Source organism: Mesoplodon mirus, assembly GCF_964341445.2.
Source record: "Mesoplodon mirus genome assembly, chromosome: 4".
NCBI lineage: Eukaryota > Metazoa > Chordata > Mammalia > Artiodactyla > Ziphiidae > Mesoplodon > Mesoplodon mirus.
Window position 1 is genome coordinate 139164954 of NC_138979.1, and position 27551 is coordinate 139192504.

Here is a 27551-nt window from a genome sequence, read left to right on the forward strand (position 1 = left end):
ATGATGTTTTCTCAATCCTCGATCCCCTATCTGTCCAGATTGCTGCCCTTACATCTCTCCTGTATAGAAAACCCGGAGATGCCACTGTCGTCTAACACAGATGACTTAACACAAACTGTTCCCAGTGTTCTGTTTAAAGATGCCAGGAAAGTGTCCGCAATGTTTCACAGAAGAGACGTCCATTAAGGAAAAAGTTAAAATTTTATGGCTACATATTAAAACGGCTGGTCCACTATTAGAGGGAAAATCCCAGCTGTCCAGCTCATTACCCGAAGACAGCTGTCGTTTTATTTTAGATACTCTATTACTCAATGTGGTTCAAATGACATTTTAAGTTCCACTATAACAATAAAAGTTCTGGGTTTCCGAAGGGTGATAAAAGGAGGGGTTATGGTGATAATGCTTTTAGTAGTGTTAGAGCAGGAGATGGAAACAGAAAGCACCCATCAGTCCTCATGACTAGCTGGATGCAGCAAGACCAGGGTGCACTCTGCTGATCACCCTCTTCTTCCCGCACAGCTTGGCCCATCCCTGCGGCAAGAATGCAAGTCGCCATCCACACACGCCTCCCAGACTTTGGGCTCCTCCAATGCCAGCTTTTTCATGAGGCGCTCTGTGACCCTTTTAGCTGGAAGTAACTTTGTCCTCCTCACAACTCTAACGACATGGGCCACCTTCTCCTGGAAACTCACTTTCTACCTGTGTTGGAGTCATCTGTGGGTGTGACTGATCTCATCCACAGGACTGTAAGCCCCATGATCCTGAGTCACCTTTGTGTCCCCCTCCCCCTGCCCCTGTACCCAGCACTCAGCTCCTAGCAGGTGTGCATTAGGTAGGTGCTGGCTGACTGGTGAACGGATTAGGTAAATCCCCGTATGCCTTCTCTCTGCATTGTACTACCAGCCAGAGGCAGTAGGGGGCCACGGTCCAGATTCTGGGTTCTGAAGCCAGGTTACCAGGACTGGAATTCTGGATCCTTGGACCAGTTCTTAATGTCATGGTGCCATGGTTTCCTCATCTCTAGAATGTGGATAATAGTAATAATGACCTTGCAGAGTTGTTGTGAGGAATAGAGGAGTTGATCCCTGGAACACAGTTTGTATAGTGCTGCCTCAAAGAAAGTATCCCCGAACGTTAGCTATTGCTGTTATGAAACAGGGCTTGGTCATCAAGGATGCTCATTCTGTGTTGCTCCTGGGTAGCTACAGAATCACATTTCACAGCACTTCTAGATTTTAATTCAGATAAAAAATGGTGACTCCAGGGCTTCCCTAGTGGCGCAGTGGTTGAGAGTCCGCCTGCCAACGCAGGGGACACGGGTTTGTGCCCTGGTCCGGGAAGATCCCACATGCCGCGGAGAGGCTGGGCCCGTGAGCCATGGCCGCTGAGCCTGGGCGTCCGAGCCTGTGGTCAGCAACGGGAGAGGCCACAACAGTGAGAGGCCCGCGTACCGCAAAAAAAAAAAAAAAAATGGTGACTCCAGAAGAATTTTTCATTTAGGCCTAACTTATCTTGGATGAAAATGCTTATGGATTTAAACCCATTTCCCAGGTTGTTGCAGCTAAATGTATAAGATTAACATCCACATAGTACAACCTTCAGAGAACTTTCTGGGTAAAAAAGCAGCATCTTTAATATACCCACACTTGTCTCCGCACATTTTAGGAATGACTACATATGTTACCATGAAACACACACACACAGTCCAGTGGCCCTTTACAAAAGTCAAAAGCAAAAAACTTGGTCACAGACACTAAGGGACAGGAGCCTGGAAACTGATGAGCTAGAGAAAGTGCTTATGGATTTAAAATACTGCATATTTTACTTACTTATCTTGCTTCCTGTTTATCCCTTCTGGTAGAACATAAGCCCCAGGAGGTCAGGGATTTTTATTTATTATGTCTGTACCCAGAGCAATTCCTGGTCCAGAGAAATCACTCAGTGAGTATTGGTGATGTCAAGGAGGGAGTGAGTGGTGAATAAAGGGACGTGTCTGCTCCTCCCCGGCCGGGCTACTGGCCACCCAAGGCTGCGGGTGTACGTATGCCTGTCACAGTCTGGGAGCCGGGCTTGCTGGCCTTCTGCTTCCCCCGGGGCCCAGCGCTCACCTTTAGCTTGTGCTCGTGCTCCTTGTTGACACGGGCGAGCAGCTGGGCTTTCCTCCTGTTGAGGGCATCAATGAGGGCGTCACACTGAGCTACCAGGCAGGCTTCAAACTCCACACTGTTCTCCTGCATGACAGAGCACAGCTCTCAGCCACGAGGCGCCTGGGCACCTGGGGCTGCCAGAGACAGTAGAACCCCTATCCACTTGTGGGGTGGAAACCCCTGCTGAAGGGAAGGAAGAGGAGCCCCGTCCACAGTGCACATTTGCTTTTTATAAATAACGGAATAAATTTTATTCCACAGTGGTAGTGTTTCATGTGAAATTTAGATTCAAAGGAATAAATGTTACTTCATACATTTATTCTTATCAGAAGGAAATCATCTCCACAGTTTGACTTATATCAAGTAAAATAAAGTTTTAGTTTGTAGAGTTGAACGTGAATCCTTTTGAGGGCTGGCATGTGCCCAGCTGTGCATGGTGGAAGGTGGCATTCAGAAAGGCTGGTTGCTGGGGGAACAGGGTATTGTTGAGGCATGAGGAAGAAAGAATCATAGAATCCAGGGGGACAAAGAAGAAAGTGGATGGCAATCGTCTTCGATATTAAACAATAATCCAATGACAACAGAATAATCATGGGCAAAAGCACTTGCTCCTTTCATTAAAAAAGCAAGTCATGAGTGCATGTAGGCAGTGAAGAATAACTGGTATACGTAACAGGCATCAGCCTGCTGTAAAAATCAGATGCAAACCAACCAGTTTGTGGGGAACAGTAAGCATGTTCTAAATGGATTATAGCTTTCCCATGACCTTAAAATTGAACGTTGGATCTAAAATTTTTTACATGATTTAAATCTGTACATGCTACAGACATTTCTTTTAAAGTTTCTGGCCGCACCCAACGGCACGTGGGATCTTAGTTCCCCAACCAGGGATTGAACCCACGCCTCCTGCATTGGAAGGCAGAGTCTTAACCACTGGACTGCGGTCTTTTAAGCAATTCTCTCCCTAAATTATAAGCATTCATTAAAGGTAACCCTTTCAATAAGTTACATATGTAATTTTGATTCTCAAACCATAATCTGGAAAACAATTGTAATTTACAGCAAATGAAAGCTGAATACTCATCACATATACAGTAATAGCATTGAAAAAATAGCAGTCAACTGAGTTAAGATTTGGGGGGCTGGAAAGGAAGGAACAGCTTAGCCTATCAAATTTTAATTTATTCCCAAAGTCATCAAGAACTGTGTCTCTTAATATAAGGATCTATGGACAGGTATTAAGTCACTGTCTCAAATGCAAGGTCTTATACACGCCTGTAAAAGGCCTGCATTTGTAATTGCTTCAGCAATGACTTCTACGAATGTTAAGTTTTGGTTTTCACGGCAATTGCTTTTGAGCTCTCACAGAACTCTCCTGGAAAACATCATTGAAGAGCTCTCTACGTCCCAAGCAGGGTAATATTGGGAGGGAGGGGGCAGCTGTCTTCATACAGGCTCTGATTTAAAGCAGAAAGAAAGCTTTGCTCTGATGAAGAGGTGAGGTGTAGCGGCAAGCCTGGGGCTGCACACTTTATGCCAGCAAAAGCAAAGAAAGGACCAACTGATAAACTCTACTGTTTGGAAAACAGAAGGAAGTGTACAACTGTTAGGTTGTTAGGGAATCAAAGGTTTTACCATGGGCCTGCATGCCAACTAAAGGCAAAGAAATCAGTGTGAGATGCTCTGGAAGCCAGGCTTACATTTAAAAAGCCATTTCTGCCTTGACACAGGTTAAATATTAACTCAGAAAGCCAATCTACTGGAGGCCAGAGCTAAGGTTATTTCTGTGAGGCAAACCTCAAAACATAAGAACAGTAAACAGTGAAGAAGGTCATTATTTTAGCATCTCATGCAATTTCTGGCGTCTCCCCTTCAGCTATAGTAGAGAGCTCACAAGCTCTCAAATGTCAGCTGATCTGTTGGTCACTGTGCAAATTATAGTTGCCAGGGAATCACGGTTGAAAAACACTTGAGTATCTAAGTAGAGGAGAAGCATTATTATGGGATAGGAAGGAAGGAAAGAAGGAAGAAAAAAAATGTGACCTGTTTGCTACCGTTAGATAAGATATAATGATTGCAAGGTGCTTTGGGAACATATAGAATTTAAAAAACTCAACAATAATGACTGCATTCACAAAGAAATAGGTATCTTTCTTTGCACAGCAGCAGAGAATTAGCAGCTCAGTGTGGAAGATGGGAACCAGTTGGAAAACGGGGTTGTGTCTTTGGCCTGTTGGGGAAACGTTAACCACCTTGAGAAGGGGTATATTTGAAGTTGGCCTATATGTGTGTTCGTATATATTAGAAGAGAAAGATCAGGAAAAAAATACATAGGAAATTTCCCACAAAACAGAAAAATAAAAGAGACAGACAACCCCTCCCCGCCCGCCCCACAGTTACATCTTAACCCGCGGGGCGTGCATTCCGCCTCCGGTGCTGCCAATACCTGGATCTGCTGGACCATGTTGCGCAGCTGCACCAGGAACTCCTTGGCTTCCTTGGCCCTGTCCGACAGCCCGTTCAGCGCCTGGGAAAGCTGGTTCTGCAGAGATGAAGAAGGAAACCATGGAGCTCTCATCACAGGAGGCAGCCACAAGGCTGCACAGGGTGGTTTTCATCCAAGACCCAGGAGCCCTGGCCCTCCTCAGATCCCTCTTGTCTGAGCTGGGTCACTGAGCCAACATCTGTACTTGGGGATGCTGGTAATAACAGCATCCCGACTCCTTCCAGAGGCCCCTGAGGACTGTCTCCTCTGAGGTGAAAACTTCTGGCCATCGCAGTCAAAGGCCCCTCCCAGCTGATATCTGCCTGGAAGTTCCTCATCTCATTAATTACTTAATTAATTCAGCAATAATTTATTTAATTTTAAATAAAAAAACACAGTGAGTCAGATGATCTGATACTTATCAATATTATTTAGCTCCATGTGCTACTGATCTGGGATTTTAGGGCAGAAAGAATGAAGAGAGTTAAGAACAGGATGAGGGAAGAAAGGGTGAGAGCCTGTGCCATGCTCTGGGGTCACTTAAATGTAACGACAGATACAGAGGGCAGGATGATGTTCTTCCTCATCAGCCTCTTCGTTCTTCTCTCAAGTCCAGCCCTGTTGCCCCAGCTCCTCTCCACACTAGCCTCCTAAAGCAAGGTGCACTCTCTTCTGACTTTCCACACCACCCCGTCCACATGCGGATGCAGTTCTGCTGGGGGGGCCAGGTGTCCAGGTAAGTACTTTCTGCTGGGGGGTGGCACTTGGTCTCTGGAAGGATGCCCTGAATTCATTACCGGTTTCCTGAGCCTAAATAATAGCGGTTCTGAAACATCCTCCACACGGGCTCCCAATCTCTGTTGCTGATTGACAAGACCTAAGTGGAAGTTGGATGGGGGCTGGAGGGGTCTGAGAAAGATTCTGCTTTTCTGCTAACATGGGACCACTGTGGTTGGTGCAACCTTTTCCCTTTTGCTGCTGACTTTATGGCAGATGCCTTGTGACTCTCAAGAAGAGAAGGCCAACGTGGTAAGGGAGGACGGTGAAAGGAGAAAGTGCCTGGGTTCCAATGGCATCTTTGAGCATCTGAACCAACACGTGAAGTCTCCTACCACCAAACTTCTTGTTTTGGTGGGGGGAAAATTACCTCTGAGTTTAATCCCTGTACTGGAGTTTACCGTTACTTGCAGCCATTACCACTGTACTTGGTACAAAATTCCTGCTCCTGGCAGACTGGGCAAGTCCTTCCATCCCTCCTGTAAATTACAGAGACACGCTGCCTTTCCCCACAACACCTTCTTTGGACACTAAAGCCCTTTCTCCTCCTTGCCAACACAGTGCCTCATCCACTCTGTCCTTTCAGTTAAAGGGCAGAATCTTAAAATTATATCTCTTGGCCCTATGGATGTTTTTCACTTATATTTGCATTATTAAATACCCAGTCAGGCACTGAATCTCTTTAAAAGTGTGCATGCCACAGGCTTGGTGCAAGCACTGTGGGGAGGCGTCAGAGCACAGACTCTGGAAGGGTTCAGATTCTGGCTCTGTCCCTTCCTAAACGTGACCTTGAGAAAGTGACCTCTGCCTGAGTTACTCCAATGGAAAAAGTGGGAATAATAATATTTTGTAGTTGGGTTATTGTGAAGGCTTAAGGCATTCTTCAGCCTGAAGGCTCCTGCTAATAAAGGACAGTGGTCAGGGGAACTATTCCAAATTCTTAAATGCTGTCAGTTTACCAGCTGTTCATATCTTACACACAGTTTTACCTCATCCATAAATGAGAAGAACACTACGATTTTTGGGTGCTGTGGGCATCGCATGAGATACTGTATCTAAAGTCCAGAACCCTGCTGGCACATGGTGCATGCTAATAAATGTCAGCTGTTATTAACTCTTACTCACCTCTTCCTTCCTGCCCACAAACACCTGTGAACTGACTGGGGTGGGATTCACAGGGCAGGTTCCTGGCACAGGATCTTTTGGAGGATACCCTTCATCACTTGTACTTTGATCGAGGTACTCAAACTCTGAGAGTCTAAACCGATGCAGCCCAGGAAGAAAAAGAAGTGAGCCTACAGTTAGTTGCTGAAAGGGCTACTCAATGATTTATTACTGGGTCCCAGCTGCACTATAACTTGGGGTAAAAGTTTTCTCAAGAACTTTTTCAGGAGCCCAGGGGATGAAGAAGGTAAAGAGAGTCTTATTTGGAAGAGTGAGCAATAGAATGAGAATCATATTCTAAAGGAAAAAGTTTGTTCTTGTGACTTTAGAACTCATATTCTCTCTTCTTCTAAATGAGTCAGAGTTTGCTGGGCTACCACAGTTTTCTTCCCCCTTTTACTGTAACCCATGCCTTAGTAACCACATTTGGAGGTTTGAGTAGAGAAGTCAAATTCATTCAGCTGCACAGAACTGGAGCTACCTGATTTCTTATAGCCTTGCAACTAAATGTGTGTGTATAATGTAAGTCAGACCTGACGCCCAATAAGAATTGTTGACCAGGTGCTGCTATATACTTAGAAGAAAATTATACTATAGTAGAAAAAGAGTGCTGGCCCCAACCATTCCCTGGATTTTATACAGTAAAGCAGTACATAAACTGCAAAACTCAATTTATTTGCAGATTTCCTCCCTTTGTGTCTATGTTCAGGCCTTCTACCTGGCTAATGATTGTTCTGGTATTTGATAAACAACTGCATTATAAGATAAAGATCTAGAAACCTTTCTCTTAAGATTTGCCACCTTGTGGAAACAAAGCAGGAGACAATGAAAAATCCTGGAAACTATCTATCACTAGACAATGCTCTTCTTGTAAGGATTTATATGTGCATTGCTTTTATAGGAGTCTTTTGATTACATTTATAAGCCACATCTGATGTAGAAGAACATTATTTTTGATTGATTTTATTTCCCAAAAGCATTTAAATTCCTGCTCTATGCTAACAGAGATGTTCTGTATTCAGGACCACAGAGCAGCCCTGTAAATTTACACCACAACACTGAAGATGAAAATATGTAGCATCTGTGGCTGTACCTGAGGCCATCAGAAGCTGTTTATAATGCCTAAGCAATGACATCCTGATTTCTTGGATATTTGTTTTCCAATTTACTTTTGAAAAGATGTCATGATCAGAAAGTGAATGGGAGTGGGAAAATGATGTAGCCAAAGAAGCACTGACAAATTTCCAGTCCAGAGCTCAGAGAATGCTCGGAATAACCAAGATCGCCCAGAAAGATGTCAAGTTGTTTGGAGCTTGAAGGAGAGAAACAAAGAACTCCATCTCCTCCCTTCCTTCTCCCAGGCTTTTTCCCCTCCAGCTTCTACCCTGGCTGGCTCCCCTAGCCTCGCAAAGGAGTGTATAAGAGGTCAGATTTCAGTCTGGGAGCCCCTGTGGAGGATGTTTCAGAACCACTATTATTTAGGCTCAGGAAACCGGTAACAAATTCAGTGCATCCTCCCAGATACCAAGCTTTCCCAGACAGAAAGTCACGTCTTCTTTCCTTTCCCTGCCGTGAACATTATTCTTCTGTCATTTCCCCCCCTCAATTTACTACAAATACTGGATGGAGACAAATTGGAACAAATGAAAGGAAGCTTCCTGGCTGTCTGGGATCTGAAGTTATAAGCACAAGATGGGTCAAAAAGGGTCAACCAAGAATTGGTACAAAATAGGTGAGGCAGCAAATATGCAAAGGCACCTTGATGGCCCCCAAACGACCTTGCTGCCACCCTGGGCAGCTCTGACATAGTGCACCCCGCTTGGGACTGTGGCCCACGCCACCTCTTTGCCAGATACCAAGGTCACCACAAAACACAGGAGAAAAGTGAGGATCGATGCAATGCGATTCAGAAAGAACCACCCCCCCCCCGCCCCGGGAGAATAACAATTTTTCTGGAAGAAATACTGATTTTTGATTCTCACTACATTACTGACATTATATAATTAAAAAGTAAAAACAAGAAATTCAAATGGTGTCAACATATTGGTCATTTCTTATGAGCCATGAACTCTGATGGGTGCTTTTATCAGGTGTCCTATTTAACCCCAATCACCTCCCTGCCATTTTGCAGAGGCTCAAAGGTATGGATACTCCTGAGTTAAGGTTTTACCGCTCACTGATTCATGGAAGAGCCAGAATACAAACCCTAGTCTTATTCCAAAGCTGTGCTCTTTGCTCCAGCCTCCTGAGAAGAGAGTTCTTTCCTCACCCACAGAGGAAGAAACAAAAACAACCCATGGTGAGAGTATATAAAACGAAAGAATGTGGGTTGAGGAGGGGATTATGGTTATTAGGGAATTTGATTATGCTTAACAGTCATCTTACATGTAAACCACAGCAAGGCTAGTTACCCTATGAAATGGTCAACTTTTTTCCTTCATAAAGCTTTTTTCTTGACTTTAAAAAGAACCGCTGTCAAAGAGAGGGGTCTCATGGGAGAGGGCCAGAAGCTTTAGTTTGGGGTCCAATGCTGTCTTTATCACCTACTGACCTGATATCTCGGGCAGGGGCTGGGCTGAGTGTGGAATGAGATCAAGGAAGAGAAGAGTGAGTAGAACCTGGGGAACCTCCAAGCTGAGCTACCCAAGGGGCCTGATTCTCCTTCCAGTTAGAACTTCAGTTCCTGCCTGTACCTTTCCTCCCCCCACGAAGCGCTCTTTCCTCTGGCCTCTCTGTTGGTGGGAGATCCTGGATCTATCCCAGCCCCAGCTCACGGTAGTTAGATGGGTGGGAGGCCTCAGAGGCTGGCCTGCTTGGAGCTGCCACCCTGTCTCTTACTTAAAAGCAGGGCTGGGGCAGCGAACAGGCTGCAATCTACAAACTGAGTAGCTGGGCCTGGGAACTGAAACACACAGTCCAGGGGCAAGTGTGTGTGTGTGTGAGTGTTTGTGAGTGTGAGAACATGTGTGTGCGAGGCTGTGTATGTGAGTGTGTATGCATATGTGTGTGCAAAAGCCTACGTGTGATTGTATGTAAATGTGAGTGTATATGTGAGTGTGAATGTGAGAATAGAGTGTGTGAGAGTATGTGACTGTGTGTGTATGAGCTATCTCATCAGTGGTGTATGGGGAGGCTCTTAGCTTTGGATGAGGTTTGTATCACAGGGGTCTTAAGGGTAGGGCACTGGTCCACTAAACTGCTGCTTATTGCTAATTGGTTGTGACAAAGAGTCTCTCCTTGACCAAACTCTATCTAGCCAGGCTCCTCTGAGCCCTCTTGTTTACTTTATAGGCCTCAATTTTGGCCTACAAAGACTTGAACAAACACTAACATAGTTTCTAATAGCTCAAGACTGCATCCCTAGAATGACCCTAGTCTCCCTTAAAGTGTCTGTCTATGTTTTCCTCTATGAATTTTATAGTATCTGGCCTTACATTTAGGTCTTTAATCCATTTTGAGTTTATTTTTGTATATGGTGTTAGATAATGTTCTAATTTCATCCTTTTACATGTATCTGTCTAGTTTTCCCAGCACCACGTATTGAAGAGACTGTCTTTTCTCCATTGTATACTCTTGCCTCCTTTGCAGGTGGACGTGGGTTTCAATCCCAGCCTTTTACTAGCTGTGTGGCCCTGGACATATCACCTAACCACAGTGCATTCTGTGGTGCTCTGCCCAGGTTCCCTTTCAAGGCTGCTGCATCCTTCTTCCAGCTGGGACTATCTGCTGTTGGTAAATTACACTAGGAATTGCTCTTGGCCATAGCAAACTGGGTTGCTCAAGGCTATGCCCCCTTCCAGGGGTGTCCCATGGATAGGGACCGGCTGGGACCCCCTTACCTTGTTTTGAGAATAATCCTGAAGGGTCATCCCAGCTCCAGAACTCCCTGCAGGATTGGCTGAGGCTCCTGCAGGTCAAGTCCTCCCTCTGCTCAATCCAGGCCTTCTCACTTCCTTGGAGATGGATCTATGGAGACCACTGAGCAACTAACCATCCCTATTCAACTCTCTGAATCTGGTCCAGGGGACCCTATCTAAAAAAACGATTTTCTAGGCTTCAATTTCCTTATCTGCAACACGTGGATAATAACAGTACCTGTATCATAGTACTGTGGTGAGGATTATGTACTATATAAAGTTCTATACAACACATGGCATATTATAAGCATTTAATAAATATTATTGTTTTTATAATGAGAATTATGTTAAAATACACATACATAAATCATTAAAACACTTTGTCATAACACATGTCCCAGTGTGGGGTTTGGTCAATTACAGTTATCTAGACAGTTGGGTATATTGTAGTATTTACAATTGTTTGTTCCCTCCCCATCTTTGCCACAGGACTTGGAGGACCTCCTGTAGATGGAGCATGTGTTCCTGCCCCATTGTCACCCTTGGCCATGTGGTTTGTTTTAGCTTAAAGAGGCCTTGTGATTTTCTGCCAGATCTTTTGCTCTTCCTCTTTGTCACACAGATCCAGGGGTGTATTAATAAACTGGCCCTCAAAAAACAAAAACAAGAAACAAACAAATTTTGATATGCAGTGTTTGCCAATTCCCATGATGTAAATACATAGTTAATTTTAGGCCACCAACATGGCATCACTGAACAGAGTTGGGGAGAGATGTGCACCATCAACTCTTTTGAGCTGTGGGCTGGTGTAAGTCAGGTCAGCATGCCACAGGGCATATCCCAGATGGTGGCTGTGGCCCTTAGAAAGAAGACATGTATAATGGAACTTAAGACTACTTCCTATGATGTAATATGAGCAAGAAATAAACCTTTGGTTTATAAGCCACTGAGATTTTGGGGGTTGTTTGTTACTGCAGCAAAACTGACTAATACAGATAGCAATTATAACTTTCCCTTCATGATTTATTAATTTAATCAACCTTCCATTTTTACCATGGACCAGGCACAGTGATTCATGCCAGGAAAACAATAATAAAGACAGTAGACATAATCTCTTACCTCAAGGAACCATCATTGCATTGAAACTTCCACCATTCTGAGCTTAATAATGTCCCCTTTAAAAGTTCTCTCCCATAGGCTCTCTAATAAAGCAGAAGAAAGCTGGAATATTCTAACAACTAACAACAGAAATGTAGTTTCTCCACTTCTCAGGGAAAATGAGAGGTATCTGCTTTCCTAGTAAGACATAATCAGTTCTGGCCAGAGTTTGATTCCAGAGGTTCTGTGCACAGCCTTTATCCACCAAACTTCAGATCTTTCTCTGTCTTAGATGGAAAACACTCAAAATGGAGATGCAAATCAACACTGAAGGTTTTTTCAGCAATGAAATAGAAGAGCCACTTTTTATCTCATCGCAAAGCAAAATAACTGTTACCTCACCCCAATGTTCATAGTTTCTTGGTGGAAATTGATTTTCCATGTCTCTATGGCATTTGCTTAGAGTGCTGCAAGCTGTGAAAGAATTCATGCAGAAACTGTTGTGATTGAAGGCTTGAAACTTTAATAAAGTAGCAGGCATACAGGCTGTAAGGTCAACACCACTCTGCCCAAGGCAGAGCACGACTTTCTGTGGATATTCTAAGCCACCACATGTGTGTTGTTAGGCAGTTACTAAGTATTTACAGCCGAGAATCAGAAATATGCCTTCCTTGGGCTAAGCCTTCGTGTAAATATTGGATTTTACATCCTGGAGATGGACTACAGGATAGATCTCCTTTGTGTGTGTGTTGCCTTTTCTCCTAGGAGAATTCTAGGGCCCCAACCAGCAGGCTCTGAGTGCTTTTCCAGAAAGCTATTTTCTCTGTGGATCCCCCTGGCTGCCTTCACGTCCGCACTGGTCCATGATGTTCTTCCAGGTGGTATTACAGCATTCTGCTTTGTCTGCTACTACCAGGGAATTGTTTTAAGACAAGCAAAACAGATTTAAGATCTATAAATTTTCAGTTCTTAATAGTATTTAAATACCTCAGATAGAAACTCTCAGTTCTAAAATAAAGACTTTTCACTAAATAGTTTAAAACATGATCTTAGAAATATACATGAAAAGGTGCAAAATCACTGAACTATTTTTCATATAGAAATGCTTTGTGCTTTTTCAGAGACTCAAGTTTTAAGTGCTCAAAACAGGAATGACTTCTTATTCATCCCTTCAAATTTCCAGTGAGGAGAATTGGCAAGAGCAAGACTTTTTATTTGTTTTAAGAAAAAACTTTTCCCACCTTATTTCAAAGGCAGAACATGCTCATTTCAGAAAAATCAGAGAATAAAGAGACTTAGAAGAAAAAAAGAAAACCCTCAATCTCACCAGAGACACACTACTAATAGCCTTGATAATGAACCCTTGATGTTTATCTTTTCAAATTTTGTATACACTTATAGTCAATTATATATGTCTCCATATAGTGTATATCAACAAAATTGGGATCATGTCATATACTTATTGATGTCTTGAAATCCAACCTTTTCGTTTAATATGCTATAAATATTTTTCCATCTGACTAAGTACACTGACTACCTATCTGACTATATAATCGCTATATAACACTTTGATAACATTTACTACATGGCAGACACTTCTCACAAAGCTTTACACATATTATCTCATCTTTTTTCACAAAATAACCCATCAAAGGTGGTTACTATTATTATTCATATTTTTTACAGGTGAGAGATTGAAGGCAAGGGAGGTTAAGAGGTCCAAAGTCATACAGTTGTTAAGAAGCAGAGCAGAGATTCAAACCTAGGAAGTCTGTGGCCAGAATCTGTGCTATTCACCGATAAACTGTAGGGTAACCCACTGTGCAGGTGCATCATAATTTATTTAAATAATCTCCTATTTTAGGATATTTAGTTTGTTTCCATCTTGTTGCAAAGAGCTAAAATGAAATTCACGTAGGAAATATTTGGACACATTCTTGATTATTTCCAAAAATGAAATTGCTTGATCAGCAGTCCATTTTTCCTTTTAAAAAAATGTGTGGCTTTATCAGATTTCTTTTAATATCTTAATCTCACTCACCAATTAATTTGGATGTTTTGTTATGATTTTCCATTTGCAAGCTGCTACCTTCCCATCTTCATCACATGTAAACCTACATGTGTCCATTTACTGAGTCAAAATTAACTAATAATTTGACTCTCCATTCCCACTACAGTACCCCAAATGCTTCACTTAATGTATCTCTCAGAAGTTAAAAAATACCATTCTAAATAATCCTTGGATCAAACTGGAAATTGAAACTGAATTTATAATTTATCTAGATATTAATGAGGAGAAATAATTTGTGAAAATATATTACAGTTAAAAATATGATTATTTGTATGAGGTAGGAAACCCACATACTCTTTATAACATTGTTCCTAATAGAAATACCGTTTTTAGATGGAACTTGGAAAACCAGCAATATTTTTTTCCCTTCTCCCTATCCTGCACCTCCTAGACACAGAATAGAATCCTTCCCAACTCTAATATACTTTCAAAGGTAAATCACAATGGTGGGCAGATCATAAAAGAAAGAAGAGGCTTTTTTGCACTTAAGTGCTTACATCAGGATGGCTCTGGCAGACTCTTCTTATGTTCTAACATTCAATAATTTCAGTGTCTTTTTTTCCAGTATTAAGTTATGAGTTGCATGGCAAGATACAGTGCTATCTAACTCTTTTAAAAATATTTTTCATAACATCAAAGAATAGCTCACAGCTAAGCAATCCTGTAACTGAGATTAAAGTCACAAGTTTCCTTTAAACTTTACTGGGAAACAAATACAAGAGGTGGCATACCATCTATTCTTCAGCTTTTGTGACACCTTGGGAGGAATAAAAGCCACAGTTGTGGCATCTACACCAGTAAGCAGCATTAATGAATGTTCACTCCAAGGGAGCACCTGTGCCTTGGTAGTGTCACTGAGAGCAGAGCCCAGCCACCAGAATCAGGGTGACCAGGTTCAATCCCTGGGTGTCAATTCTATTTCTTGATGTAGTATGCAGAATAATGCCCCTCCCCCAAATGTTCACACCCTAATCCTTGGAACCTGTGTCATCTTACCTCACATGGCAAAAAAACTCTGTAGATGTGATTAAGGTTATAGACCTTGGTTTGGGGAGATCATCCTGGATTATCTTGATGAGCCCATTCTAATCACATCAGTCCTTAAAAGTAGAGGACCTTCTGGGCTACAATCAATGAGAGAGAGATGTGACAAGAGAAGAAGGATCAGGGAGAAGCCACATTGCAGGCTCTGAAGCTGGCCATGAGCCAACGGACACAGGTGGCCTCTAGAAAATGAAAAAGGCAAGGAAACAGATTCTCCCCAGAGTATCCAGAAGGGACTCAGCCCTGTGTGTTGGACTTTTAACCTACAGAACTATAAGATTAAAAAATCTGCATTGTTTTAAGTCATGAAGGGTTGTGGTAATAGAAACCTAACACACCTGAGAAGGCAGTCAGTTAGGAGCTGGATGCTCACTCCCTTGGGCAATGGCCAGATTGCTTCATCTTATATATTGTAAATGTATTTAGAATATGCATCCTCTGTTCTCCCTTTGACATTGGACTAGCTTCCAAAGAAAAGTAGAATGACCACAAAGAACTTGGCCCAGTGAAATCTGTGGACACATTTCAAGGTTAAGGAACAATAATTGGCTATTCAGCTCTTTACATATACATGTGAAGTATCTGAGGCACCTGACCTCCTCATTAACTAGCAATTCTGTGAGACTGAGCTGTCTCAATAGCCCTGTGGCTAATCACCAAGAGTGAAGCTTCCCCATGAGGCTGGAGTCAGCTATTGAATTTCAGCTATTTTAAAATAGGGACCGGAAACAGATTTTTGGTCTCTTCAGAGCAAGTGGCTATTTGTTCAAGCCTAAACTGACGTGTTTTGGATACCAGTGTTCCTTTCCACTTGAACCTGTTATGACCATCAGTTTATATATACCCTGAAACCTCAGCTCACTTGAAATTTTACTTATCTTGGAAAAGCTACATTTTTCAAAGTCATGGGGTCATTGGGAGGCTGGGAAGTATTAATCACAATATCTGAATTTTTATTCTGACCTCAGGACCCTCCTATAACATTGGGGCAGATATTAGCACAGCTTCTTTAAAAAGCTTCTTCAGAAAAAAGGGCACACACAGAGAGACCACTACACACCCACTAGACTGACAACACTGAGTGCTGGTGTGGATGGAGAGCCTCACAGAGGCTAATGAGAGTTAAAATGGCAAAACCACTTGAGAAAACTGACGCTTTCTAGGAAAGTTAAATATACAGCTACCCTACATGACAGCATATGTCCACAAAAGACTTAGATAAACGTTCATAGCAGCTTTATTTATAATAGCCCTAAGCTGGAAACTGCCCAGATGTCTATCAATAGTAACATGGATAAATAAATTCTGTATATTCATACAACAGAATACTCCTTAGCAATGAATACATTCAAGATAATGATATATGCGAAGCATAAATGAGTTTTAAAACATGTTGATCAAAAGAAGTGAGACACAAAAATATATCTATTGTATTTATGTAAAGTTTAAGAAAAGGCAGAACTAATCCATGATAATGGAAGTCAGGAAAATGGTGAAAGTGTTATGTGTAGGGATATGTTCTACATCTTGATCTGGGTGGTGGAAACATATATATAAGTGTAAAAGTTTGTATATGTATATAAATTCACCGAGCTGTAAATTTAAGGTTTGTATATTTTACTGGAGATACTTTACACTTTTTATTTTAAAATGAACATTTTTTTCCCAAGGATAAATACTCCTTGTATATAATTAATCTTTCTTTACTAAGACCCCATCCTGTGGGGTTAGTATTTTTTCAGATGACTTTGTTTGTCTTTCAACTGAATCTCTGAATTTAAACAGATACCCACAAAACCCTCAAGGATCTTATAGTTGACTACTAGAAATATTTCACTCAATTTTCTGTAATACTTGATATTGGGAGCTGTGCTGCCTTGGATGAAGACCGTCATCTCTCAACCCTTCCTCTGACCATGTTGTCACTTCACGTCTGTTGCAGATACCCAGCAGCACCTGAAATCTGGCCACATGGCATCCGCTAACTCTGGTCTGTGTGCCCTCTCACAATGACATCATTGTAATTTAAAAGATGTGTCTGGTTTGATAAATAACAAGGTCCTACTGTATAGCACAGGGAACTAGATTCAGTATCCTCTGATAAATCATAATGGAAAAGAATATACAAAGGAATGCATATATATGTATAACGATCACTTTGTTGTACAGCAGAAATTAACACAACATTGTAAATCAATTATACTTCAATAAAAAATAAAATAAAGTAAAGGATGTGTCTGGTTGAAGGTCCTTTAGGAGGAAATGTATGCCTAATCTGAAAAGTGGTAATTTCTCAGAGGGAGCAGGAATGATTGGGCCTATGGAGTAAGAAACGGGATGGCTCACACCAACTCTACTAGTATCTCCACCTACCCTTAGAAATGTCCCGTCCTTTAGGAAGGCACGAATACCATAAGGTTCAAAATACACATGTCCTTTCTGGTCAACTCATGACGCCATAAGTTTGCAGGAAGAAGAACTTGTGTGCAGACGTGCTTGGTTTGACTATGAGTTTGAGATGCATGCAATCCTTTCACATTCATGATAAGTCCACATATTACTTCTCTGACAGTCCTAACATTTAACTTATAAAGACTAAATATAAGGACATTGAATTATCCTTAACATAACTCTCTCTCTCACTACCATGGCTTCAATTATTCTGAGAACAAATTAAAACACAATCTTATTATTCTAATAAATGATCCTCTTCATTGACAAAAGAGAAACTCTTTGGGTTATCTTAAATAGCTTCTAAAACATACTTCGATTTTTTTCCCCCCAGCATTGAAAGGTTTGTTAGGATCCAGTATTTATAGGTCAATTCTCCATCCAAAGTAAGATTAATAGCGATCATCAATATTGTTCAGAAAAATGGATTTAAGCTATGTCTGATTTCTTTTTACCCTTTCCCTCTGCGTCTTTGTCAATCCATCTCCAGGCAAGTGAACTGCAGCTCCTGCCTAGTGAAATGGGAATGGTTTCCATGACAACAGCTTTTCGCTCTGCTAGTTAGAATATAAGATTTGACTCCCGCAGAAATAAATCTCACGATGGGAATTGGTTGATTTTGTAAACGACTAAATAACTGTGCAATCATTTCCAAAGAAAAGCCTGTTAAAAGCTTGCATGAGCAAGGGTGGGTTATGTGAGGTGACTGCTGAATCTGCCGCTGACATCACGCAGACAGAGCAATGTGCAGGGAAAGGCCTGTTTGGAGCTGCAGCTCGCTGCGTTCTGCACCCGCCAAGTGTAGGCTGCTCAGCCTAGTCGTCCTGTGAATTTCAATGATGTTTTCATCCAAGGTAGAGGGAATAGATTTTAGAGCACCTCTCAGCAAATGACAAGTGTTCACCCCCAAATGTCTTTCCTCTTATTTCCAGAAACTATTAGTTCTTGAAAAGACGAGATTCCCGGAGCTGTCCTTAAGTATGATATGAATTTAATTGCTTATTATCTCTGTTAAAATAAGGTGCTGCTATTGTCCAAGAATACTCTTCTCTTTACCATCATTTCCCCTTCTTAGTAATCTTATTTTATCAATTAAAAATAATTTAAAATATATTATTTATTCTATATGTTAAGATATGTAGGAACAGGGCCTCCCTGGTGGCGCAGTGGTTGAGAGTCCGCCTGCCGATGCAGGGGATACGGGTTCGTGCCCCGGTCTGGGAGGGTCCCATATGCCGCGGAGCGGCTGGGCCCGTGAGCCATGGCCGCTGGGCCTGCGCGTCCGGAGCCTGTGCTCCGCAACGGGAGAGGCCACAACAGTGAGAGGCCCGCGTACGGAAAAAAAAAAAAAAAGATATGTAGGAACATTTTCAGGTTTTTAATTTTCATTTCAAAACCTAACATGATGTTCAGAGTTTCAAATAATGTTTTATAAACATATTTTCCTAATAATATTTATACAACTCATAATGGTTAATTCTGATTTGTAAGAAAAAAATTGCCATCAATCTAGTAGTATATAATTAACAAAGTGAATTCCATTAATTCCATTCCTGAATCCATTAAGCCACATTTTCTTCTGAACCATGGGACTCACTGCTGGAGCAGGAAGTTCTGTTGGAGTGAGGTGATGTCCTCAGCAGAGAACTGAGAAGGGAATGAGTATGCAGCTTTGAATAAGGATGCTGATTATTCAAGACTGTGATGAGGACCCTCTGCAAAGTGTGAACTTGATAGCTAAATCAACCCCTCCCTCCCCAGCCTAAGTTGCATTATGCTAAGTGGTTTTTAAATGTCATTGCAAGTATTACACAGCAATTCCTCAGTATCCCACCTGTCATTCTCCCCACCCAGCAGAAGATAATTATGGCCAAATCTGGTAAAGTCTGCCTCTCTGCGTTGTGCACCTTCCTTGTCCCCTCAACCTGTCCCCTGATGTCAATTCTTCTCCTTCCTCTCATAGCTTAGGAAGGATCGGATACCAGTCACTTAAGAATGATCGAATGATCAACCAAATATGCCATTACCCTGTCATTGAAATTCATTCACATTAAAATTTTATCTAAACCAAAGAGTTCCCTTTTAAATCTTTTATTTCTAGTTGTCAAATGAAAGACTTTGTAGTTAAGGGAATTTTTGGTAATGTTGAGAAAACTGCGAAGAATTGTGGTGAGGAAAGGGGACCTTGAAGTTACATTAGTTTTACAAATGTGCTTGGCCACAAAGGCAAACCTGAAATGATCTTTTTAGGATAAAGTTTCTCTCCTCCCATCCCGCCCATTGGGTGTCTTCCTCCTTAGGGTAAGAGCAGCCCTCTGAGGCCTTTGGAGGCCTGGTCCTATTGGCAGGTGTGGGTGGAGGAACTGGTGTCCCTTCATCGTGAGCCTTTCCCAGGAGCTAAGCCAAGCCTGCTCTGCTACAGACCTGCCTGCTTCTTCTAGACCTGGCCTCAACCTTCTCTGGGTGAATACAGGGCTGGCCTCCTCTTCTGCCACTTCTAATTACATATATATCACACATATATATTCCCAGCATAAAATATTAAGCTCATGGTTAATAATGTTACAGCTTAACTTGCTTATATGAGGTCCTAAAATGCATACATTGTAACTCCTATAGTGTTTCACTGTTGTGGCCTCTCCCGTTGTGGAGCACAGGCTCTGGATGCGCAGGCTCAGCGGCCATGGCTCACAGGCCCAGCCGCTCCGTGGCATGTGGGATCCTCCCAGACCGGGGCACAAACCCGTGTCCCCTGCATTGGCAGGTGGACTCTCAACCATTGCGCCACCAGGGAAGCCCTCCTATAGTGTTTTTACCTCTGAATTTCTGAATGAGAATGTTATTACTAGAGTAAATCAGCTTTATGGGAATTGTCTACCTGAATGTCTTATATTTAGAATATCATCTTCCGTCTCTTTCTAGTTATATATTTAAAGTGGCAGAACTCTGGTATGCTGATGGCTAATTGATTAGAGTTAAGTATGGAGAGAGGAGATGTGTCGGGGAAGGAAGAAACCAGAGTGGGTAGAATATGTGGTCTCATGGGCAGAGCACAGCAGAGACATCAAGCTGGTCGGCGGCGGGGCATCCAAGAGGGGAAGGCAGAGAATGGTGGGAACGATGGAGAGAAGAAAAAGATAGAAATGTAGAAAGAGAAGATAGAGAACAAGCTAGAATCAAATACTAGACTATCTGGGGTAGTGTTGAAATGCCTGTTGACTCATAAGCATTCTTGATCAATTCTATCTACAGAAGTTTTATGTGAATTTGGTCAGGAAACCAAATATTCGGATTTATAACTTAGAGATCCTTTACCTGTTTTTATAGGATGTGCATACAGAGTTAATAGAACTAGGCATCTCACTAATTATATGACTACTTTTCAGTTCTCTGCTTGTAGAAAGAAACTGAGAAGCGGTGGTGGCTTTGAAATGTGTGAAGGAAAGTAGAACTGCATTCTCCAGAATTCCCTTTCCTGGATGTCCAGTTAGGGTGGGCCACAGGAGAGATCCTTGAAGGAGACTTGGAGTGGGGGAGGGAATTATCAGTCATTTGGTAACTTACACACATTGTCACTTATCTGCTGGTTCAACTAGTTGGCATGAGGTAGCCACTGAGGCAGCAATTGCTCCACCTTCCCCTGGACCCTCCAGCTTCTCCAATTCCTGGGCCAGGTGTGTGTGTGGTTTAGTTCTATGACAAAAGGCCCCAGATTCTGCAAGACACCTGCATCACGTCACCAAGGTCAGAAGCAAGAAGAACTGACATGGGTTTCGGTCCGTCCTCATGAGCTCCAGCTTGCGTTTGTGTGTTTCAGTCTCCTCTAGTTCTGCCCTGTGGACTTCAAGTTCCAGGATCAGATATGAAATCAGATAACAGCCTTACAGAGACTGCTTAATCACTTGCTCCTACAATTGTGTGAGGTCAAATCCTTGTCACGAATCCCCGTCTGTCTAACTAACTAACTAACTAACTGGCATATCTCCTAGTGGTTCTGCTTCTTTGAACCCTGGCTGATATAGAAGGGAAAGATTTGAAAAACATTTAGTTCTAGAGTAAGCAAACAAAGTCTTCTTTAATGCTAAGAACTCTGTGCATATAAAAATCGAATTAAAATGCAAACCAAAACCCAATGAGATACCCTTTCATCCCCACAAGGATGAATATAATAAAAAAGACAGACAATAACAAGTGTTGGAGGATATGGAGAAATTGAAACCTCATATATTGCTGGTGGGCATGTAACAGGGTGCAGCCATATTGGAAAACAGCTTGGCAGTTCCTCAAAAAGTTATAGAGTTACCACATGACCCAGTAATTCCACTTCTAGGTATATACTCAAGAGAACTGAAAACATATGTTTACACAAAAATTTGTATAGAAATATTCACAGCAGCATTATTCATGAAAGCCAAAAAGTGAAAAAAATCCAAATGTTCAACAACTAATGAATGGATAAATGAAATGTTATATCTATGCAGTATTATTGTTGAATATTATTCAACAATAAAAAGGAATGAAGTACTGACATATGCTACAAAATGGATGACCCTTGAAAACACTATGCTAAGTGAAAGAAGCAAGATGCAAGAGGATACATGTTGTATGATTCTATTTCTATGAAATGTCCAGAATAGACAAATCTGTAGAGCCAGAAAGTTTTATAGATTAGTAGTTGCCAGTGGCTGGGGGAGGGGGAGATGAGAGTGACTGCTAATGGGTACAGAACTTCTTTTTGGAGTGATGAAAATATTCTGGGGCTTCCCTGGTGGCGCAGCGATTGAGGGTCCGCCTGCCAATGCAGGGGACACGGGTTCAAGCCCTGGTCTGGGAGGATCCCACATGCCATGGAGCAACTAGGCCCGTGAGCCACAACTACTGAGCTTGCGCGTCTGGAGCCTGTGCTCCGCAAGAAGAGAGGCCGTGATAGTGAGAGGCCTGCGCACCGCGATGAAGAGTGGCCCCCGCTTGCCACAACTGGAGAAAGCCCTCGCACAGAAACGAAGACCCAACACAGCAAAAATAAATAAATTAATTAATAAACTCCTACTCCCAACATCTTCTAAAAAAAATATATATATATATATATATGTATATATATATATATATATATATATATATTCTGGAATTAGATTGTAGTGATGGTTGCACAAGTCTGTGAGTACTATACTAAAACCCACTGAATTGTAAACTTTGAAATGGTGAATTTTAAAAGGGTGAGTGAATTATATCTCAATAAAGCAACTGCTTAAGAAATCCATCTCAACGTCTTTTTGATAAATGGAGCAGGGTTTCAGCTATATAAAATCTAAATAAAATTTCAAATGTAGGCAATTCTATTTTCACTATAAGCTAACAGAAATTGTGAAGTCTCAAAATAATTATTAAATGTAGGGTTGTATTTACTTAGAAGAAAAACAGTGATTCCCCAGAAGCCAATAATGGTTCACAGGAAATAAGTACTGTCAAACCAACTTGATAGTATGATTTTAAAAAGGCATTTGAATGAATCTAGTGTGATATCTTTCTAGAAAAGTAAAAGAAAATTTAGCTAGCTTATTATTTAGCTGGTGGAGCGTAACTTTTTTAAAAAAGGGAGATTTCTGAAGGTATAATGCACGGTTCAGGCATAATGTTGGTCCTGTTTGGTTTAACTTTTAGATTTCAATGGAGTATGGATGGCTTAAAAGCAAAGAGGATACTATATTTGCATATATTTAAATTAAAAGACAGATTGAGGATCCAAAGAGATTTTGATTGGAGCCACCATCTGAATTGAACCAGATTATATGCTTTGCCCTTGATAAAATCTAAAAAAAATTGCACAAGTCCAAGATTGTAAGATGTGATTTTGCAGAATAATGTCAGAAGTGGTTTAGGCCTAAATCGGAAGGAAATCCGAAAAAGAGGGGATATATGTATACGTATGGCTGAATCACTTTGCTGTACAGTAGAAACTAGCACAACATTGTAAAGCAACTATACTCCAATAAAAATTAATTTTAAAAAAGTGGTTTAGGAAGTTTAGAAAACAGGTTCAGCAGAGGTCACAGAATGATGTGAATGCAGGAAAAAAATTAGGATGCATTGATATAGATCTGCATCTTTAGAAAGGTCAACAATTCAAATTCCTCCAGGGGCTACTAATTGCTTTCCTAATGGCCAGTTCCTCCTTCTTCCATCCTAACAAATCACTATATTATTGGGGGCAGCGATGTGTTTGGCTAAAAATTATTTCTGAACCTCCCTTGCAGCTGTGATTAGCCAGTGAGAGGTAGCTGACAAAACCCATTTGTCCAGGGTTTCACAGATAATTAGTGGGAAAGCCAGGATTCAATCAGACACTTGTAAGAAGTAATATCAAGAAATCCCTTCTACACTTTTTCCAGTTTCCTCAGTGGTAACATTTTGCAAAACTGTAGTACAATATCACAATATAACAGGATATCGACACTGAAACAATCCACCAATTTTATTCAGATTTCCCAATTTTACTTTTACTTTCGTGTGTGTGATTTCTATATAATTTCAGCACTAGTATAAGTTTGTATAGACACCACCACACTCAAGATGAGCCTTTGTTTCTTTCTTAGTAAAAATGGGATAACCATAGCACCCACATCATCAAGTTGTGTGGATTAACTGGCTCAGTATATGTACAGTGTTTACAACAGTGCTGGCATATCTTAGGTGCCCAGTAAATCATCGGTTCTTATTGCATGAACACTATGGTACCACTGATATAAAGGTGGAAAACAGGGATACGTATATTTATAGTAAGACTATAAAGAAACGCATGGAGGTGATAAATACAAATTCAGGACAGAGTCGCCTCCGATAACGGGGAAGGGAATGTCCCTGGGGAGGCACACACTGGGAGCATCATTTGTCTGCATAGTGTGTTATCTCTTGAGTCCTGTAGCTCAAACATGGCCTCCTCTGAGATGCTGTCCTTGACTGCCCTGCCCCAGGTGAGACCATCAGTCACACTCAGACAGCACCTTCATCTACCCCTGCCTCAGCACACATTCTTCCATGGCTGTGTCCCCACCGGAGTTCCTTGATGGCAAGGTCAGGCCCACTGGGCAATGGCTGAATACTGAGGAATGAACATAATGCTTAGAAAACCATCCTGTAGGATGATGAAATTATGGGACTGATTTGTTACCAGCAGTGTTGCAAAGTTAGGAAGCAAGAGAGGCCAATTAACACTCTGCAGCAAGTTATTTGATTGGTAATTAATTAAAATATTCCAGATGCATCTAACATGTGCAAGGCACTGGTCTAGGCCCTGCTGTACAAACACAAACAGGACAAGGGACATAAGATCTAGTACAGGCAAGACTTGCACATATGATCTGTATCTGGTAAGAAAAATGGCCAAAGAAGGGTACCAACCAAATGCTATGGGAAAATCTTGAGAGATTCATTTTTTTTCCCCAAGTGAGAATAATGCAACACATTTTAGAGAACAAGAACTAAGCTTTCAATTGAAGTATATAGCTTTTAGCAACATTTCATATAAAAATATTTTCAATGGAAATACATAGCTTTTAACAAATATTTATATTTCATTGTAATTTAAAGGAACACCTAAAAGAACAATCTATTTCGAATATATATGTTCTTACATAATTTATTCTTTTTAAAAAGTCCCCTTAGCTAATCTTATCATTGTACAGTCCATGCCTTCATTCAGGCCCTGAAAGGTAGTATTTTCCTTCCTGATTAATAGCTTGCTCCAAGATGCCATTTCCTAAATTTTACTCCCACAAGGCTCTATCGTTAACGTTAGAAAAACGAATATCTAGCTATACCAAATTAAATTCTCCAATTGTTGCACATGCAGAGGCTTTCAGGGTTAAACTGGATGTCTGGCAGCTTAGGGAAGGATCATCACATGGGCAGTCCCTGCCGTGTGAAGGTTTGACTGCAGGTGATATAGAGGTCGCGCAGCTCTGTCCCCGAAGGCCTGTCCTGAGAATTCTCATTTCACAGACTTCACAGACAGGAGCCACATTCAATGTGACAGTCTAGGAAGAGAGCCACTAATGCTTTTCCCCAGTGAGAATGACAGCAGGGTGCTGAGCACGTCTTCCCTCATATTTTCAAGAGCCGTTCTCAACAGAGCACTGTTAAGAAAGTTCATGCACTTGTCTGTCTGCCTGTCCATCCATCAAATCCTTCTACTGAGTGTGTCCTATGTCAAAGTCGTTGGTTAGTTAGTAGGGACACAAAGGCCAGCATGACCCCAGACTGCCCTGGAGAAACTGGTGATCCAGGAGAGGAGGCAGGCATGCGAACTTACATAAATGCAAAAAAGTGTTATGGTGCTGTGAGAGGTGTGCGTCGGGCTACTGTAGACTTAACAGAATGCAGCACCTGGTTCTACTTTGGGGGTGTGGGTTAAGAGAGCTTCAGGAGGTAAAGCTCAAGAGCTGTAGCATCCCAGCAAGCAAAGGCGTGGAGGGGTAAGATGGCCCGGCTTGGTTGGGAACTGTGAGCCTTTCAGCGTGGCTGCAGCACAGCAGTGAGGAGACCTGGTCCAGAGAAGTCCTGATGCTTTCTCTGCTTCCCGTAGTAAGCAGGACCATCACTGATCAAGTTGTTGCCAAACTTCTTAAATGAGCAAGCACAGGCATTATTCTTGCTTTTATTCTGCTGGCTTTCAGAAAAGGTCTGAACTCTCAGCTCCTTAGCAGTACCATTTCCCTTGAACCCAGTGATACGCAAGGCAAGCCTGCCTTTAAAACCCCTTACGGAATGCTACTTACCCTGAGGTTTTAACTCTTTGATATATCATCATTAAAACAGTGCTCCACTACTTCAAAAAGCCTCAGAGATTGTTGATTTTGGCACAATCAACAAACAGCAAAAGCAAAGCAAAGGGCTGGGTTGGACTCTGAATCCACAAATTAAAAGTCATCCCGTCTCAGTCTTATCATTTAGGTTAACTCAGTTTAGTGTAAGCACCATGATGGGCTTTTCTTATTCTTTCAACAAGACTGAAAAGATTACACTGGGTCTCACTCTGACTTAGCAACTAGAAGGTGTACATGCTGTGGAGCGCGGCCTTTCCTGATCCTCCCAGACACACTCGTTACGGCGCTGCCAACATTGATCAGAGGAACCTGGGAATGGCCTTCAGGAAGAGGTGCCATCCCTTTTTATTTTCATTCACTCATTCAACACACATACACACGCACAGAGTGAGCACTTACTGTGGGGTAGACACTGTCCTGTGTATTGGAACTCATTTGGTGAACAAAATGAGTTCCTGACCTCATTGAACACATATTCTGCTGAGAGGCAAGAGAACAAAGCTGTATCTGAATCTAATATATGATATTATATAGATATAGATCTCTATCTCTTTCTATCCATCTATCTATCCATCCATCTATCCATCTATCTCTCTATCCATGATGTCAGGTAGTGACAAGTGCTTTGAAGAAAGATAGAGTGAGCTAAGGGGAAAGAGAGGAGAGAGAGAAAGTGAGTGTGTACGTGGGCAAGTAGTGAGGGGTCACAGGGAGGGCCTTTCTCAGAAGGTACCCTTTAAACAAGGACCTGAATAAAGCCAGGAAGCAAATCATGTGACAATTTGGGAGAAAACCAATCCGCGGAGAGGGAATGTGCTTAGCAGGTGTGAGAGGTGTCAAAAAGATGAGCGTGGCTGGAGGGGGGTGTGGGTGGGATAAGGGGAGTAGAAGAAGGGTTCACTGTGAAGGGCTAGGTCATGTAAGGTTTTGTAGGTAAGGAGTTCTTGAAAGGAACTGATGGAGAGCCATTAGACCAACTGATATTACCTGATTTACCATTTACATAAAATAGTTATTATAACCATAGGGAACCCTCCCCGTGGAACACTGTATTTTTCAAAGATGGCTGTATCTATATATTTATCTCTTCCTAGATGTACTTCTAACAACGTGACCCACCAAGAGAAGTGGTCTATGTTCCCTCTCTTTGAAGCTACAGAGGGGCTTGGGATTGTCCCGATCATTGCAGTACGACAGAAGTGATCTTATGTGCCTTGCAAGGCTAGGTCATAAAGAGGATAAAGCTTCCTTCTGCTTCGCTTCCAGTCTCTCTCTCTCTCTCTCTCTCTCTCTCTCTCTCTTCTCTCTCTCTCCTCTCTCTCTCCCTCCTTCCCTCTCTGTCTCCAGAGATGCTCACCCACAGGAACCCACCTGACAGGTTGTGAGGAAGCCCAGACCCCTTGGAGAAGCTGATGGAGAGGAACTGAGGCTTCCTGCAAACAACCAGCACCGATGTGCCAGCCATATGAGTGAGCCTCCTTGGATATGGATTCTCCACCCCTACACAAGCCTTCAGATGACTCTGGTGCCAGCTAACATCTGACTGCAACCTCATGAGAGACTCTGAGCCGGAATCACGAAGCCAAGCCACTCCTGATTCCTGACCCACAGAAACTGTGAGAGATGACGAACTGT

General features: G+C 42.0%; 1 protein-coding gene across 3 annotated transcripts in view; it reads right to left on the minus strand.

Moving 5' to 3' along the window:
- TRIM9 (tripartite motif containing 9) overlaps positions 1-27551 on the minus strand; it is a 103488-nt gene that overhangs the window by 43395 nt on the left and 32542 nt on the right. For all 3 annotated transcript variants that reach the window (XM_082616940.1, XM_082616939.1, XM_082616941.1), the window contains exons 2-3: positions 4594-4689; positions 2109-2231 (exon numbers count right to left, since the gene is read on the minus strand). In XM_082616940.1, coding sequence (XP_082473066.1) covers positions 2109-2231; positions 4594-4689 — 219 coding nt within the window. The remainder of the gene's footprint in view (positions 1-2108; positions 2232-4593; positions 4690-27551) is intronic.